Source organism: Balaenoptera acutorostrata, chromosome 4 (assembly GCF_949987535.1).
Source record: "Balaenoptera acutorostrata chromosome 4, mBalAcu1.1, whole genome shotgun sequence".
NCBI classification, from domain to species: Eukaryota; Metazoa; Chordata; class Mammalia; order Artiodactyla; family Balaenopteridae; genus Balaenoptera; species Balaenoptera acutorostrata.
The window spans coordinates 14825089-14842088 of record NC_080067.1 but is presented as its reverse complement, the minus strand read 5'-3'; the positions used below and the strand labels follow the sequence as shown (position 1 = coordinate 14842088).

Below are 17000 nucleotides of genomic sequence, written 5' to 3'. Positions count from 1 at the left end.
TTTTAAGGAAGTAGTCATCTTCTATAGAGCAGTGGTTTTCAAACACTAGCATGCACAGAATCACCTGGAGAGCTCATTAAAAACAAAGATTCCCAGGAGTCAACCCCAGAGTTTCTAGTTCAGTGGGTAGGGCCAGAGAATTTACATTTCTGACAAGTCTCCAGGTGATGGTGATGTTAGTCATCCAGGGACCACACTTTGAGAACCACTGAACTCAGAACAATTGCTTTGTCACTACACAGATTGAAAGTACCTAGTTAAGGGCAGGAATTTGAGCTCTAGAACCTTGCTACTTCAAAGTGGCCATGTATCAGCACCATGGGCATCATTTAAGAGTATGTTAGAAATGCAGAATCTCAGACCATGTCAGACCCAATGAATTAGAATCTGCATTTTGATAAGATCCTCAAATGATTCATTTGCACTTGGAAGGCTGAGCAACACTGCTTTAGGAGAAACTGGTGGCTAGTCGAGAGAATACCAGAAGAAGAATCCAGATCCCACAGTCTGGAAGAATCTTTTGGTTTTACTGGAACTTTGCGAGGGAACAGGAGGCTCGACAGAGCCCTAAGCATTACGAAGCAGCCCTGAGTTTTTATAACCCTTCTCTTTTTCAGGGAGCCAGAAGCAATGTAGTCTATGGTGGGAAGACCTCTGACCTGGGAGCTGGAAGATACTGGCCTCAAATAGCCTCTTTGCATTTTCTACTCATTGAGACTATTAAGTTAGGGCAGTAATTCTCAGCCTTGGCTACACATTAGAGTCAACTGATCAACCAAGGAGTTTCTAAAACTCCCAATGTCCAGGCTGCACCCTAGATCGATTAAATAAGACCCTCCCAGGCAGACAACAATATTTTATAAAGCTCTCCGAGTAGTTCCAATGTTTAGCCAAGATCAAAACCCATTAAATTTGGAGGTATCCACCTCTAAACATTCTATGACATTTTCTTAATATGTTTAAACAATATTTTGGTTGGGACAGAAGCAACGCACTGGCTCTGTGGCTCCAAACAGAAGGGTAATCCACTCTTACAGGTGAAGGGGGCCAGGCACTGGAACATGACCACAGATGCTTTTGTTCCCCAGTTCACCTTCTTGGGTGCTCTTTAGGAAGTAGGGCTCCCTGTGTTTGACCACTTTTAAGGAAGGTTCAATCCCAATACATCCTTCTGACCAAAAATCAATTTCGGCAACAGCACTTCCAAAGGAATCATGTTTTCCCAACTCTGCTGATTCAGGATTATTTTCTACTTTCTCAGGTGGAGCCTGAGAAACTGGCTTGTAAGCAATTCTTGGCTCTCTTCAGCATCTTTAAACTCATGTATTCTGTTGTCCATGCACGACTCTTATGCTTTAATGAAGCCAACAGGGTAAAAAAGATAAAAACAGGCAATTCTATACAATTTTCCTACAGTTACTAGTCACTAGGGGTGACTTGATCATGATCAGAAATTGTTGAGGCTAATCGTTAGTGCTTCTTTCCACAATCAAAACACATTTTACACTTTTTAGATCCCAGGTAACTGTGCAAAACACTTTCCCAGATACGAGTAAAGTAGTTATATGGTTTCAATATGTAACAATCCCACAGAGTTTCCCTTGAGACTCATCAGTAACTTGTTGGTGAAATCCAACCAACCTGAGTGAGTTGGCCAAATCCTTGTGGCCATGAGGATTCCTTAATGGGGTCGTTAGGAAAGGTTTCGATGGGACTTCGGTCTCCATGCCTAAAAACCTGAAAATAGATTGAGGTAGAAATGTTACAAACTTAACTTAGGTGTTTTGCCTCTGCTCATAATGATAGATTTTTCTTCTAAACCTCTGGTTCTCCACCTTGTCTATTCATTGGAATCACCTGGAGAGTTAAAAAAATTCTGAGGACTGGATCCCACGTCTTGTGATTCTAGTTTAATTAGTTTGGGATGCAGTCAGGGCATTAGGATTTTAAAGACCTCCCCAAGTAAATCTCAGGTTAAGAACTGCTGTTCTAAGTTCACTAACACGTTCTAAAGGCTCATCATCTTGTTATTCACATTACACGAAACACAGGAAAACTGTTAGTGAACTGTTATTGTTTCAGGTAATGTGAATAACAAGATGATGAGCCATTAGTAGTCAGGCGACCCACACATGGAGACTGGTTTACACATCAGATAGGGCAAGAAGGAATACTAAGCTTAGCAAGATCACTTTATTGTAGACAAACTCTGATGAGAAGTATTCCTTCCTTAATTATGATTACAGTAATAATAGTGTTAACTTTTTAACATATAATAATAGTGGCTTTTAAATGCTACATACAATTTGTGACCATCTTGAGCCAATGATTTATTAGTTTTTAGGAGGTTAGGGATAAAGGACTTGCCAGTGGAAGATTAGAAAATCTAATTTTCAACAATTTAAGAACATCCTACTGGATTTGTATGCATGTCATCGTGCTTTTTTTTTTTAACACCTTTATTAGAGTATAATTGTTTTACAATGCTGTGTTAGTTTCTGCTTTATAACAAAGTGAATCAGCTATACATATACATATATCCCCATATCTCCTCACTCTTGCATCTCCCTCCCACCCTCCCTATCCCACCCCTCTAGGTGGTCACAAAGCACCGAGCTGATCTCCCTGGGCTATGCAGCTGCTTCCCACTAGCTTTCGGTTTTTCATTTGGTAGTGTATATATGTCCATGCCACTCACTCACTTGGTCCCAGCTTACCCTTCCCCCTCCCCATGTCTCAAGTCCATTCTCTACATCTGTGTCTTTATTCATGTCCTGCCCCTAGGTTCTTCAGAATCATTTTTTTTCTTTAGATTCCATATATATGTGTTAACATATGGTATTTGTTTTTCTCTTTCTGTCTTACTTCACTCTGTATGACAGACTCTAGGTCCATCCACCTCACTACAAATAACTCAGTTTCATTTCTTCTTATGGCTGAGTAATATTCCATTGTATATATGTGCCACATCTTCTTTATCCATTCATCCATCGATGGACACTTAGGTTGCTTCCATGTCTTGGTTATTGTAAATAGAGCTGCAATGAACATTGTGGTACATGACTCTTTTTGAATTATGGTTTTCTCAGTGTATATGCCCAGAAGTGGGATTGCCGGGTTACATGGTAGTTCTATTTTCAGTTTTTTAAGGAACCTCCATACTGTTCTCCATAGTGGCTGTATCAATTTACATTCCCACCAACAGTGCAAGAGGGTGCTCTTTTCTCCACACCCTCTACAGCATTTATTGTTTGTAGATTTTTTGGATGATGGCCATTTCTGACTGGTGTGAAGTGACACCTCATTGTAGTTTTGATTTGCATCGCTCTAATGATTAGTGATGTTGAGCATCCTTTCATGTGTTTGTTGGCAATTTGTATATCTTCTTTGGAGAAGTGTCTGTTTAGGTCTTCTGCCCATTTTTGGATTGGATTGTTTGTTCTTTTGATATTGAGCTGCATGAGCTGCTTGTAAATTTTGGAAATTAATCCTTTGTGAGTTGCTTCATTTGCAAATATTTTCTCCCATTCTGAGGGTTGTCTTTTCATCTTGTTTATGGTTTCCTTTGTTGTGCAAAAGCTTTTAAGTTTCATTAGGTCCCATTTGTTTATTTTTGTTTTTATTTCCATTTCTCTAGGAGGTGGGTCAAAAAGGATCTTGCTGTGATTAATGTCATAGAGTGTTCTGCCTATGTTTTCCTCTTAAGAGTTTTATCATGTCTGGCCTTACATTTCGGTCTTTAATCAATTTGAGTTTATCCCAGGAATGCAAGGATTCTTCAATATACACAAATCAATCAACATGATAGACCATATTAACAAACTGAAGGAGAAAAACCATATGATCATCTCAATAGATGCAGAAAAATCTTTTGACAAAATTCATACCCATTTATGATAAAAACCCTCCAGAAAGTAGGCACAGAGGGAACTTACCTCAACATAATAAAGGCCATATATGACAAATCCACAGCCAACATTGTTCTCAATGGTGAAAAACTGAAACCATTTCCTCTAAGATCAGGAACTAGACAAGGTTGTCCACTCTCACCACTATTATTCAACATAGTTTTGGAAGTTTTGACCACAGCAATCAGAGAAGAAAAAGAAATAAAAGGAATCCAAATCGGAAAAGAAGAAGTAAAGCTGTCACTGTTTGCAGATGACATGATACTATATGTAGAGAATCCTAAACATGCTACCAGAAAACTACTAGAGCTAATCCATAAATTTGGTAAAGTAGCAGGATACAAAATTAATGCACAGAAATCTCTTGCATTCCTATACACTAATGATGAAAAATCTGAAAATGAATTTAAGGAAACACTCCCATTTACCACTGCAACAAAAAGAATAAAATATCTAGGAATAAACCTACCAAGGAGACAAGAGACGTGTATGCAGAAAATTATAAGACACTGATGAAAGAAATTAAAGATGATACAAATAGATGGAGAGATGTACCATGTTCTTGGATTGGAAGAATCAACATTGTGAAAAAGACTCTACTACCCAAAGCAATCTACAGATTCAATGCAATCCCTATCAAACTACCACTGGCATTTTTCACAGAACTAGAACAAAAAATTTCACAATTTGTATGGAAACACAAAAGATCCCGAATAGCCAAAGCAATCTTGAAAAAGAAAAACAGAGCTGGTGCAACCAGGCTCCTGGACTTCAGACTATACTGCAAAGTTACAGTAATCAAGACAGTATGGTACTGGCACAAAAACAGAAATATAGATAAATGGAACAGGATAGAAAGCCCAGAGTTAAACCCATGTACATATGGTCACCTTATTTTTGATAAAGGAGGCAAGGATATACAATGGAGAAAGGCAGTCTCTTCAATAAGTGGTGCTGGGAAAACTGGACAGCTACATGTAAAAGAATGGAATTAGAACACTCCCTAACACCATACACAGAAACAAACATTGTACTTTTTTGATTGCACATTTTACTCTTTGGGGAGAGTCGTCTATACTTTTGCAACCTTGGTTCTTTGATTCTACTATGCTTTCTGAATAGAATACCAAACGAAACACAAAGCTATTTTATAAGCAAAAGATAAGGAAAGAAAAACTCAATAAATACAAGATGAAGTCTGCATTGATGTCAGCAAATATTTTTAATACAGAGGAGGGCTGCATAACGACTCGAATTCTCTGAAATTTCCTGCACTTGCCACTCTTATTACCTGGCTAGAGTGCTCCATTGGAAAGAAAGCCAAGAGCCTACTCTTTTTAAATCCTGTAAAATAGTTCAGCAGACACAGAAGTGTCCCTAGAACGATCTCAGACTTTAGTCATCTTTGAGATGGGATTCCAGGAAAATGAGGGAGGCTTCTAAAACTTGGAATGGTGTCTCTGGTGTCTGAATAAAACTTATCTTTTGGCCCCCTGAACTGGTGAGAAATTGAAATCTCAGTAGAATAGGCTATGGCAAACAGAGGGATAATGGTGTGGTGAATCTTAAGAAACTATTTTGGTCAGGTAAGGAATTATTGTCATGAATGGTCACCTCATGGCTGGAAGAAAGGCTGCATACTCTCTGATGAGCATCTACAGTTACTAGCCACTAGGGGTGACTTGATCAGAAATTGTCAAGGCTAATCATTAGTGCTTCTCTTTCTACAATCAAAACACTTTTTACACTTTTCGGATCCCAGATCTGAGTAACTAAGGTTATTATATGGTTTCATTGAATTATAAACCTCACATCATTTAGTTTCCAGGGTTTCTCAACCTCAGCACTGTTGACATTTTGGCTGTGGGGGGCTGTCCTGTGCATTGTAGGATGTTTAGCAGCATCCCAGGCCCTTGCCCCTTAGATGCCAGTAATATTCCCCAGTTGTGACAATCGAAAAGTCTCCAAACATTGCCAAATGTCCCGTATGGGGCAAAACCACCCCTAGTTGAGAGCCACTGAGTTAGCCAAAGAGACGTTGGATGAGAGGCGTTGTAGTAAAATAATTTACAACGCTTCCTACCAGCCTATAACCACAATAACCCCTCAATACTTTTTGAAGGCTTGCTTTGTCCTAGAAGCTGTGCTAAGTGCTTCTCATACATTTAATCCTCTTATCAATTATACAAAGCAGTTACTATCATTATCTTCATTTCACAAGCCAGGAAACTGACTTTAGTTAAGTGACCTGCCCAAGGTCACACAGTGTGTAAGTGGTAGAGCAGAGGTGCAAATACAGGCTGTGTGAGTCCAACACCAGCTTCTGAACCCATGCAGAGGCTCGCTTCTCTCTGCTCAAACATACCCCTCAGTGTCCCACCAGTGGACAATCTGGGATCTGGGGCTTTTTTATGAACTGAGATTGGAAGCTGTGTGTGTGTGTGTGTGGCAGGGGGAGGGTTATGTTGCATCAGAGGAAACCAAAACCTTGATGTAAGAAACATCCCCAAACATTATTTAAAAGATAAAACTGAGGTTATGCAACTAAATGACAATTAGGAGAAAAACAAGTGCCGTCCCCTTAGAGGAATGTTTTAAAGAGCAGAGCTGGAACAAAACCATGGGACATGGGCAAACTTTCCTGCTCTGTTTTTACAGGTCAGGAATAATTGTACTTCCCTACATTTCCATAGGTTTTCAGGGTTTCTGAGGTAGTGGCTCAAACATGCTATGAACTCTATGGAAGGAGTGTTCCACAGAAACACTTAATAAACCATCTCCCACCTCCAGTGCTAGAAATCAAAATGTGTGTGTGTGTGCTCACGCGCCTGTGCCTTCAAGCACACGTAGGTAGCATTCTTGAGCTTCTGAAATCTCTCCAGTTTAGCTGGAGCCTTTGGACTATGCCCAGGCATTTTTTTAAGTCTGTGCAGGGCAATCTTCTTAACTGCTTTCCTGCCATATTTATAACCTCTGTTCTCAGTCCAGCAATCACACTCCAACAAATCCTTTAGAAATCTAAGACTATATTATTAGCAGTAGGACTATTTGCATTACTGGTGGTAATTGCAAAAGGAAGACATCCAAGATAATAACAACCACTTATGTCTGTGCTACCCTCCATGGTTTTGTACAACCTGCCATCTCTTTTAATTCTTACAACTCTGTGAGGACAGGTCAGCACTATTGCTACACTGAAAAAATAAGGAAACTGAGGCTCAAAGAGATGGAGTTAGCCGTGCAGATCTCCTGCTTCCCATGATTGCTAGCCCATTGTTTTCCCCACCACATCACATTCACTTCACCCTTTTAAATCACAGGTAACTTTTTAGAAAGAACCACGGTTTGGTACCCATGTGACTGATCCTGCTCCATCGAGCCTGCTAACCAGATTTGGTGCACTGTGTAGGATGTGGAGACCCTGATGACTGGAGGACATGATGTCCAGTCCCCCTTCCCTGGCAACAGTCAAGTGCTCTTTTTAAAATGTCAATCAGAATAGTCTCTTGATTGCTTAGAACTCTCTAATGTCCTCTCATTCTATTACATTTTTTTTTTTTGCAGAAAATTAGAAAGATATAAAAAAATAGAGATTTTTATAATGAGCCCCTATGAGTTCACCATTTGCTCCAAAAATGATCAACTCATGTGTGGCCAGTCTTGTTTAATTTATTCCCCCTCACTGTCAGACATTATATCATTTCCCATTACTCTTTGCATAAAATCCAAAGTCCTTACAATGGCTCACTAGACCCTACCTGATATAGCCCTGCCCACCGCCATGTTCTCCCCTTACATTCTTTTTTTTTTTAATTAATTAATTAATTTATTTATTTTTGGCTGTGCTGGGTCCTCGCCTCTGTGCCAGGGCTCTCTCTAGTTGCGGCGAGCAGGGGCCACTCTTCATCACGGTGCGCGGACCTCTCACTATCTCGGCCTCTCTTGTTGCAGAGCACAGGCTCCAGACGCGCAGGCTCAGTAATTGTGGCTCACGGGCCCAGCCGCTCTGCGGCCATGTGGGATCCTCCCAGACCAGGGCTCGAACCCGTGTCCCCTGCATTGGCAGGCAGAGTCTCAACCACTGCGCCACCAGGGAAGCCCTCCCCTTACATTCTTTTTTTTTTTTTTTAACTTTTGAGTTTATTTATTTATTTATTTATGGCTGTGTTGGGTCTTTGTTTCTGTGCGAGGGCCCTCTCCAGTTGTGGCAAGTGGGGGCCACTCTTCATCGCGGTGCGCGGGCCTCTCACCATCGCGGCCTCTCCCGCTGTGGAGCACAGGCTCCAGACGCGCAGGCTCAGCAACCGTGGCTCACGGGCCCAGCCGCTCCGCGTCACGCGGGATTCTCCCAGACCAGGGCTCGAACCCGCGTCCCCTGCACTGGCAGGCAGACTCTCAACCACTGCGCCACCAGGGAAGCCCCCCTTACATTCTTGCTAAGCACACTTAGCCAAAGGACCCTCTGCTGTTCTATCCAATACATTGTGTGTTCCAGCCTCAGGGCCTTCATGTTCAATATGCCTGGGATGTCCTGCTTCTGCATCTCCTGGCACTTTCACTGAATTCAGGTTTGTCCTGAAAAGGCAACCTCTGCAGAGAGGCCTCTCTTGACCACCTAGTATCAAGTAATGCCTGCTCCATCTCTTTCTCATCACGTGGTTTCATTTTTTCCTTGATATTTTCTTGCTTTTTTAAAATTGTGTGTGTGCATGTGTTTTTAAGTATCTGGCTTCCTCTCCCCATAAACTTCTTGAAAGCAGAATCTCTGCTGTCATGGACACCGCTTTATCCCCAAAACAGTGTCAGACACACAGTAAGTACACACACAATGTGCTTTGTTTTAATGAATGAATGAATCTTGGGTTGGGTCCAGCTACCTCTAGGTACATAATGGCTTTCTTTCCAATCTTCTCATTTCACAAGGGCTTTGAGTTTTCATCCCTACTTATTATCAAGGTGTGCTGTGTGTGCTCTTTTTTTCCTCCTTTATTTCACTCTCTTATCTTTCCTCTTATGCCCTGCATTTGTGACTTTGCTTCTAGAACAATGAGTCTGCCTCTAGATTAGATGGGAGTCCAATAAACCATCATGTCATCCTTCCAGGTTTGGAATTCAAGACACATCACACAACTTTGGGATGATTCTGGAAATTCTAAAAGGGACCTTTGCTCATGTCATTAAACTCCACTCCTTATTTTGTTAGGTATGCTCATGAAAAATCTCTTGATGCACAAACCTTGCCATGAATCAAAGTTTATTTTATTTTCTCTTTTAGGAACTGAGAAATAACTCTGTTAGTAAAGAGAATTAAAAAGTGAAAGAGTTCGGGTAGAAATGGATGAGTCAAGTAAATGAATGCCACTTCAGAGGTAAGAAGGGAAGCCGACTAGCTGTGAAAGGACTCAGGGTAGGAATATGCCCTGCACTCACCATGAGGAAGGCCGAAAGGCCTGGCATACTAATGAGAGGTATCCAGGGCATAGGAGAATACAGAGGCCTACAGGAGAGGGGAGGGATGAAACTATGTGTTATATTGAGTGGAACTGCATGACGTCTCAGAAAAGCTCTGGGCTTGAGTCGGTTAGACCTGAGTTCAACACCTTGCCAGATGATCCTGGGAAAACGATTTAACTTAAACTTTTGCATGTCTTGATTTCCCTCGCTGTAAAATGAGAAAATCACTGTTTCCTATGCAGGAGGATCATGAGAATTAAATGTATAATATATGCAAAGCCATCATCATAGTACTGAACACATAGGATGCTCTCAGTACATGAGATTTGTTATTATGTGTGTTACTATTATTTTGGTTGTTGTTTTTATAAATATTATTCAGGCCTTAACTTAGCTACTTGCTGTATGCCTTTCCTGCTGGCAACAGTGGGCAGCATATTAGGGCAAGTAAGAACTACCAGTTGAGCAAAGGGAAATATTTCTCCTTCAGGAAATATTTCTATTAATTTCTAATCATCTCTCCCCCACTTTTATTTCCCTGACTGAAAAGAAAAACTAATTCTTCCTTTGGATTTAGGGCACTTTGAAAACTTTCAAGAGCCCATGGTGGTAAGCTGGCTGACTGAAATGACATGAGCCCAATATAATGTCCCTGATCTGTTCACCACATTGAAAATTTGCAAAATGCATTAGCATAAAAGTGGGAGAAGCCTGTGTAAGTAAACTGAAGTGACCCCCTACTTGTCCCAGCACCAACCCTCAGTGCACAGTGGTCTGTCCAGCAAATGTCTCTGAAAGACCTGTAGGTCCCCATGGATGGCTTCGCTGCTCTTTGGCCCTGGCGATTAGGGAGCCACAGTGCAGGGGAGAGAGATTGAAGGGCTGTTTGTGAGCTGAGGCAAGAACGCTGGTTTTTGCTTTCCAGGGGAGAGTTTTATCTGGTACGTCTTTTATAAGCCAACCCACAAGTTGGAGATGTGCCACCAGAGAGTTACAGCACCCAGGACACCACAGCTCCTTTCCATTACTGTTATGTAATACCAAGACAATGTCACATGCCTCACTGGGTCATTTGGAGTATTCAAAATACAAAATGTAAAGAGCCTGGCATCTAGTGGATGCTTACAGTATGGTAGCTGTAACTGTAATTCTTATTTTAATAGAAGTGAAAAAGAGGTTTATAGGACTTGAGAAGTTTCTGTCTGTGTTCAAAGGTACTGTTCAAACAACAATGAAGATGAAGGCAAATAAAAGGGCAATCAGTAATCTATTCTAGCCAAAAGTTAAGAAGTACCAGTAAATCAGCCGATTAGTAAGTCAAACAATGGTTGAAATGAGTAAAATCTGTTTAACTTCTTGTCACGTTTCAAATATATATATTTTTCCAGTTTTTATTGTGCCAGAGGCCCAAAGCTGGGAAGAAAACTGATCAATTTTAAACGAAAAAAGACATGAAAAAAAAAAAAAAAAAAGACATGAAAATACTTCATCCTTTGAGAATAAAAGAAATAAACAAAAAAATTGACATTTTAATTAACTGGTTATGTGAACATTATAAAAGATACACGAGATAATTGTGTGACTGTTTATAGTCAACACAACACAATGGTTACAATGTTTTAGGCATTTACCAGATAGGCTTCTAAGTACTTTTGTGTATTAAATCAGTTAAGCCTCACAATAACTCCATGAAGCACTATTATCCCCATTTTTACTGATGAGGAAACTGAGACACAGGTAGGTTAAGTTACTCATCCAAAGTCACACAGCTTGGAAAAGGTTGAGCTGGTATTCAAACCCCGGTGGCCTGATTCATGAGCCTGTACTTTTAACCACTGTGCTGTATGGTATTGTGTAATACATAATATTATAAATTTCTTTGGTGTTTATATCCCTTATTTCGTTTCTTCTTCTTCTATTTTTCTTTTTTTTTTTGCTGGCACCGCGTGCCTTGTGGGATCCTAGTTCCTCAACCAGGGATTGAACCCTAGGGCCCCAGCAGAGAAAGTACTGAGTACCAACCACTGGACCACCAGGGAATTCCCTCTCATATATTTTTTAGGAAGTTCAAATGTTTAATGCCTTTCACGTACCCTATCTCATGGCTTCATCATTTTTCCAACAACCAAAATTAGAAAACAGGGTCATTTTGACTTCTTTCTCTTCCTTAATATCCAGAGTCAATCCACAGGGATTCTTCTGCCCTCACAATTTTTAAAAGAAACTCTTTTTTTCTTTTCCAATTCTACTGCTTTCTGATCCAACTCAGGTCTTCACTGTGCTTTTCCTGACCTGTGGTATTATCCCCTCTCTATTCTCCCTTCCAGCTTCTCCTCTCCTCAAGCCGTACTTACACACAGATGTGTGTCTCCCCCAAGACAAAAATACATTAGAATTCACAGGTGAGGGAGACTTGAGTACAAACAAGGTAAGCTGTTAGCCTGTGGTTCTAGAGGACATGATAACTATCTAATACCTTAAGTTTTCTTTGCTGAAAAATAATGAAGGATCATGTAGAACCTTAAGGACATTAAGTAAAATAAGCCAGTCACAAAAAGACAAGTACTGTATGATTCCACTTACACAAGGTATGTGAAGTAGTCAAATTCATAGAGTCAGGAAATAGAATGGTGATTGTGGGGGCTGAGGGGGAGGAGGCTGGGGAATTGCTGTTTAATAGTTACAAAGTTCCAGTTTTGCAAGATGAAGGGAATTCTGGAGATGGATACTTTTAATGGTAACACAACAATGTGAATACACCTAATGCAATTGAACTGTACACTTAAAATGGTTAAAGTGAAAATTTTATGTCCTGCGTATGTTACCACAATTTAAAAAATGAATAATTAAGGCTTACCTAGATTTTATCCAAAAAGTTGGAAAGTTTCTGTTTTAGACTGGTGACTAACAGCAGCACCTTACATTTGTATCATGGTTCACACTTACATATGTATATCATGCCATTTGAACCTAAAGACAACTTTGTGAAATAGAAATTATAGTTATGATCATTATCCCCAACTTTAAGTTTAGGAAATTTGAGGCTCAGATGGATTAAGTGACCTGTTCTCAGTCCTACACCTGGTAAATGATGCTAGAACTTGAATTAATTAAAGTTCAATATTTTCCTAGGTATGGCTTTGAACTTTTATTTTAGCACATAACATTAGAAAACTGGTAACAGTATTAGACTGCCAGCCTGAGCAGTAAATTGTCAATCTTTTGCTTTCCTAGGAGGATTGAGGAAGAACCCAGAAGGTCTGCCATCCCTGGAAGTGTGTGGTGGCCAGAACCATTTGAGTTTACCTAACCACAGTATGGAAGTTACCCATCCCAGTATAGAGATGATGTGCTGAAGATTTGGAGGCTATTTCCATCAAGGCTATTCTATTACTTGAGCAGAAATTTTGCATGGTTAACCACGAAGAATGAGACTTTGTGACTTATCATCCCTTTCTTTGTAAAACCCAGGTAGAATGAGAAGGAACTGTTCTCTTTGAGATCACCTGAACTTGTGGTTTTTCCTGGCTTAGGGGAGAGAAAATGCTTTAAAATGGCATTTCCCTATTTATGGATGGAATAATGATGTATGGGATTACTTTTTAAAAGTCCATTAGGAGTGCATCAGCATATAGATGAAACAAGGTTGGCCATGAGTGATAATTACTGAACCTGGTTGATGGGTACCTTGAGACTCACCATACTTATTATTCTCTTTATAAGTTATAAAACAGCAATTCTCTAAGGGTTTTCTATGAGACATTATGGAAAAAAAGAGGAGGTGTATTCTGTAGTCAAAATTTAGGAAATATAATGTACTAGATCCTTTCCTTGAAAGCCACAGTACATATTAGAATATTAAAGACTCTGAAAAGTTCTGCATTTAAGAGACCTTTAAAAACATTTTAACCCACATTTTCTTCTCCAATCTGATCTGACTACTGAAACACCTGTTAGCAACTTGTCAAACTAGCATTCCAATGGATGTACATTGGTGAACCTGTTTCAAAAGAGCATGTGGTGACTCTGTTCATGAGAGAGAAAAAGAACTGGACAGTTTCCTGCTCTTTCTGCCAAGAACAGTTTTTCAGAACCGGGGAAGATTTGGGTTTTTTTGTATCACAGTAGAAAAACAAGGAAACCACTTGCTGACTATGAGTGAAACCAATACACTGGCTGGAGAAGCCTCAGCTTCATGTGCTGGGTTAGGCACACACAGCAGGAACAGAATGTGTCTAGTGATTAAGGGCAGGCTTCTGGGATCATACAGCCTGGGTTCAAATCCTAGCTGTGTGACCATGAGCAAGTTGCTTAATCTCTTTGTGCCTCAATTCCTTCATCTATAAAACAGGGTTAATAGGGTTAATACGGTTTTTACAAAAACATTATAGAATGGTTTCCAGATTTAGCAAACAAAAATGCAGCATGCCCAAATATTGCATGGAAACATACACATACTAAAAAATTATTTGCTGTTTATCTGAAGTTCAAATTTAACTGGGTATTCTGTGTTTTCTCGTAACCCTATTTCATAGGGTTGTTGGGAGGATAATGTAACATAATCCATTGAAATTTCAGAACAGTGCCTGGCACATAGTAAGCATTTAATTAACTATTGGTTATTGTCATTAATATTATCACTTTAATCAGAGGTACCTTTCTTTTATCCTTGTTCTCCTAATAATTTTCTAGGGAATTTCCTGGGTATATAATTGAACCATTTATAGTCAGATATTCTCTGTAATCAGTAAAAAGAAGACAGTGGTATCTTCCGGCAAAGAAAGATGTATTAAGTTGCCCTTAATGTACCACTAATGGAAGAAAGTTGAGGTAGGAAAAATTGTTAACATTAGTCATGTGTGGTAATTGTTAAATTTTTTAGTTCCTAGAGAGTTACCTTTGTAAGGTATTTCTTAGGTATTAACTTAGTATTAACTTGTAGTCCCTGAACACATGCTAACTGAGAGTGGAGAGGGAGAAAGGAAACCCACAACAGTTTGGTAGCCAAGGGAAGTCAGCCTGAGCTGTTGTAAAACATGGAGGAGAGAATGGACCAGATGCAGTTAGCTGAGAGTTCACTGTAATATCCCAAAGAAGATTACCCCTCAACCAGCTTGTCATGGTGTTGACAGTACAATTCCTGCAGAGTCCCTACACTTGCTTAATGCACATGTTTGCAAGGAACACACTGATATAAGTAAAAGTCTAACTCACATGGATTTCCCTATATAAAGTACACAGTGTTCTACAGCTTTTTTTTTTTTTCAACACAGAAGTCTGACAGCTGGTGAATCATTCATAAATAAATTGATGATATATTTCTCTGGTCTCTCTCTCTCTCTCATTGTTGGCTCATGACCTAGTAAAGATTTATTGGACTAAAAATCATGATTTGCATAAACATATGGTTATGAAATTTTTCTTTAGAAGGTAAAGAAAGGAGTCTGAGTACAGCAAGCTGAGAAAAATAAGAACTTCATGTTTAATTTTTAAGTAAAAGTTGACTTTCCTTGAAATTATAAAAATAAATTTTGGATATTCTTTCAGAAAGAAAATGTACTTATCAGCATACTTTCACTCTATCAAATGAAAAAATGTGATGAAGAAAAAGAGATCAAGAAAGCCTGCAAATTGCAAGGAGAGTGTCAGAGGCAGAGACAGACAGTGAGTGAAACAGAAAAAAGAGAAATAGAGAAACAGAGAGAATCAAAGACCATGACAGAAAGTGAGAGATATAAAGGAATTAATTCCAAGACAGTTAGAAGTAGTAAATCCCCTTTACTTTGCAAACTCTCTCCCTATCTATTTTTTAAGGCGATGCTAACAGTATATTTTCCTTCCTTGACAATATACAGTAGCTGCCCCATCCCCCCTTTCCTAACTTGTCACACATACCATGGGTGGGGGAAAACATGATTTTAATGGTCAACCAAATCTATGTTTCAGGAAGTCATCCTACAACTCGAGTTTAGTTTTACTTTTATGCTTCAAAGACTGCTTATAAATATATCAGGAAAAAGGGAAGCGGCTACTTAATTCAGAAAATGACGGTTTTTTGGCTTGGCAACAAATAATCATTAAATTGAATGAAGCCAGTTTAGCTTCTGGTGCGAAACAGACCTAGAGGAGGTGTCTCCTGGCCTCGAGTAGCTATCAAAAGGAATCTACATTCAAGGCAGTTGTAAAGTAAGTGAATAGGTAAATAACATTGGCGAAGTAAAAACCAAACCAAACAGGCTTTTGTCAGGACATGTTCGCTCTTCATTATGAGGAACTTGCAAAACTTGCTTTCTGAGTTTGGTCTTCGGGAGACTACATTAGGGTAAAATGAAACCTGACACTTGGTTTTCAGCCCCTGCTGGTAACAATTTTAAGGGAAAAGCAATGAGGAAAGTCTACTCACCAATGTCACAAACCTCAGCTCCTTGGCTCCCACACCTCGGTCCAGCCAGAAGGAAAGCAGAAGCAGGAGGCTAAGGCGAAGGCTTGCTGCCTTGGCCACAAGGAGGGTGGCAGCTCTCATGCTGGGGTGAGCTGCTTCTGGCTGGATTTGGGACGTGCTGCTTCCAGGGCAAAAGCCATTAGAGGGGAAGCTATTTAACCAAGGGATTGAAAGGGAAGTGGGAGGAGCCAAGCCTCGTGAATAGTAAAATCTCCAGGTGGCTTGGGGTGGGGTTTGACCTGTGTCTGGTCAGATCATTTTTGGGCTGGGTGTTAGAGCTTATGGTCTTCTGGATTAAATTAGAAGTCCCAGAAAGGGGAGAGCTGTTGTTCAAGGTCACAGAGCACATTACTAGATATTTCTTTTTTAGTTTATCTTTATCCTTTGTTTAGATGGGGTGTGATACAATGTTTGTTTTGTGGCTGTCACTTGGGAAAGGGATAGACCCTAACTTTGGAAACCTCAGGCCAGTGATTCCTAATTTTTTTTGGCAATCCAGAATTATAGGGAGAGAAGTATGAAAGGAACTGCAGATACCAACATATTTTGGGTGTATTCTCCAGGCCAGACATGGCTGCCTTTTCTAAAACTCTCATGTAGCCTATTTTTAAGTAGAAGAGCAACTTTATTTTGAGAATTTTTAGTCACACTTTACGATATTTGGGGCTCATCTGAGGTATCTCAAAATTAGGATTAGAATTACTTTACCTAACCTGACACAGTTTACAAACAACAACAACCACACACTAACCTACAGCTCTGTACTATTAGTCACCAACTCTGGCCGGGAGTCTTACAGTCTGGGCAAGTCACACCCTTGTTTCTCCAGCTGTGATCTAATCAAGGATGCTACAAAAGAGGATAATCCGGACTGAGGGAATTTAGATTTCCATTTTTCCCTACCTGTCAGCCCCATATAGGCTAAAACAGGATTTTTTGTGCAAAGCTGCCTGTCGGGATGCTCCCACCTCATCAGAGGAGGGAACAACCCATTCTCTGGTACATTGCACTTGGGAGACCTCTGTTGTTATGTGATCACAGGGTGCCCTAGAATGTGGTACATGGGAGAGCTGTTGCTTTTTCGAGTGTGGGGAAATATGTGTGGAGAAGGAATTCATGTATGGTTGGGGTTTGACATTTAAGGGGACTTGTGACTCTCTCTTTACCATCACATTCTCCACCTGCCAGTCCCCACT

At 40.0% G+C, this 17000-nt stretch overlaps 1 protein-coding gene across 2 annotated transcripts in view; it reads right to left on the bottom strand.

Annotated features, from left to right (window-relative positions):
• The window catches only part of ACP3 (acid phosphatase 3), a 37375-nt gene extending 21426 nt beyond the window's left edge, over nucleotides 1-15949 (bottom strand). For both annotated transcript variants that reach the window (XM_007180936.2, XM_007180937.2), the window contains exons 1-2: nucleotides 15766-15949; nucleotides 1642-1737 (exon numbers count right to left, since the gene is read on the bottom strand). In XM_007180936.2, coding sequence (XP_007180998.1) covers nucleotides 1642-1737; nucleotides 15766-15885 — 216 coding nt within the window. In that variant the 5' untranslated portion in view covers nucleotides 15886-15949. The remainder of the gene's footprint in view (nucleotides 1-1641; nucleotides 1738-15765) is intronic.
• Nucleotides 15950-17000: the final 1051 nt, after the last annotated feature.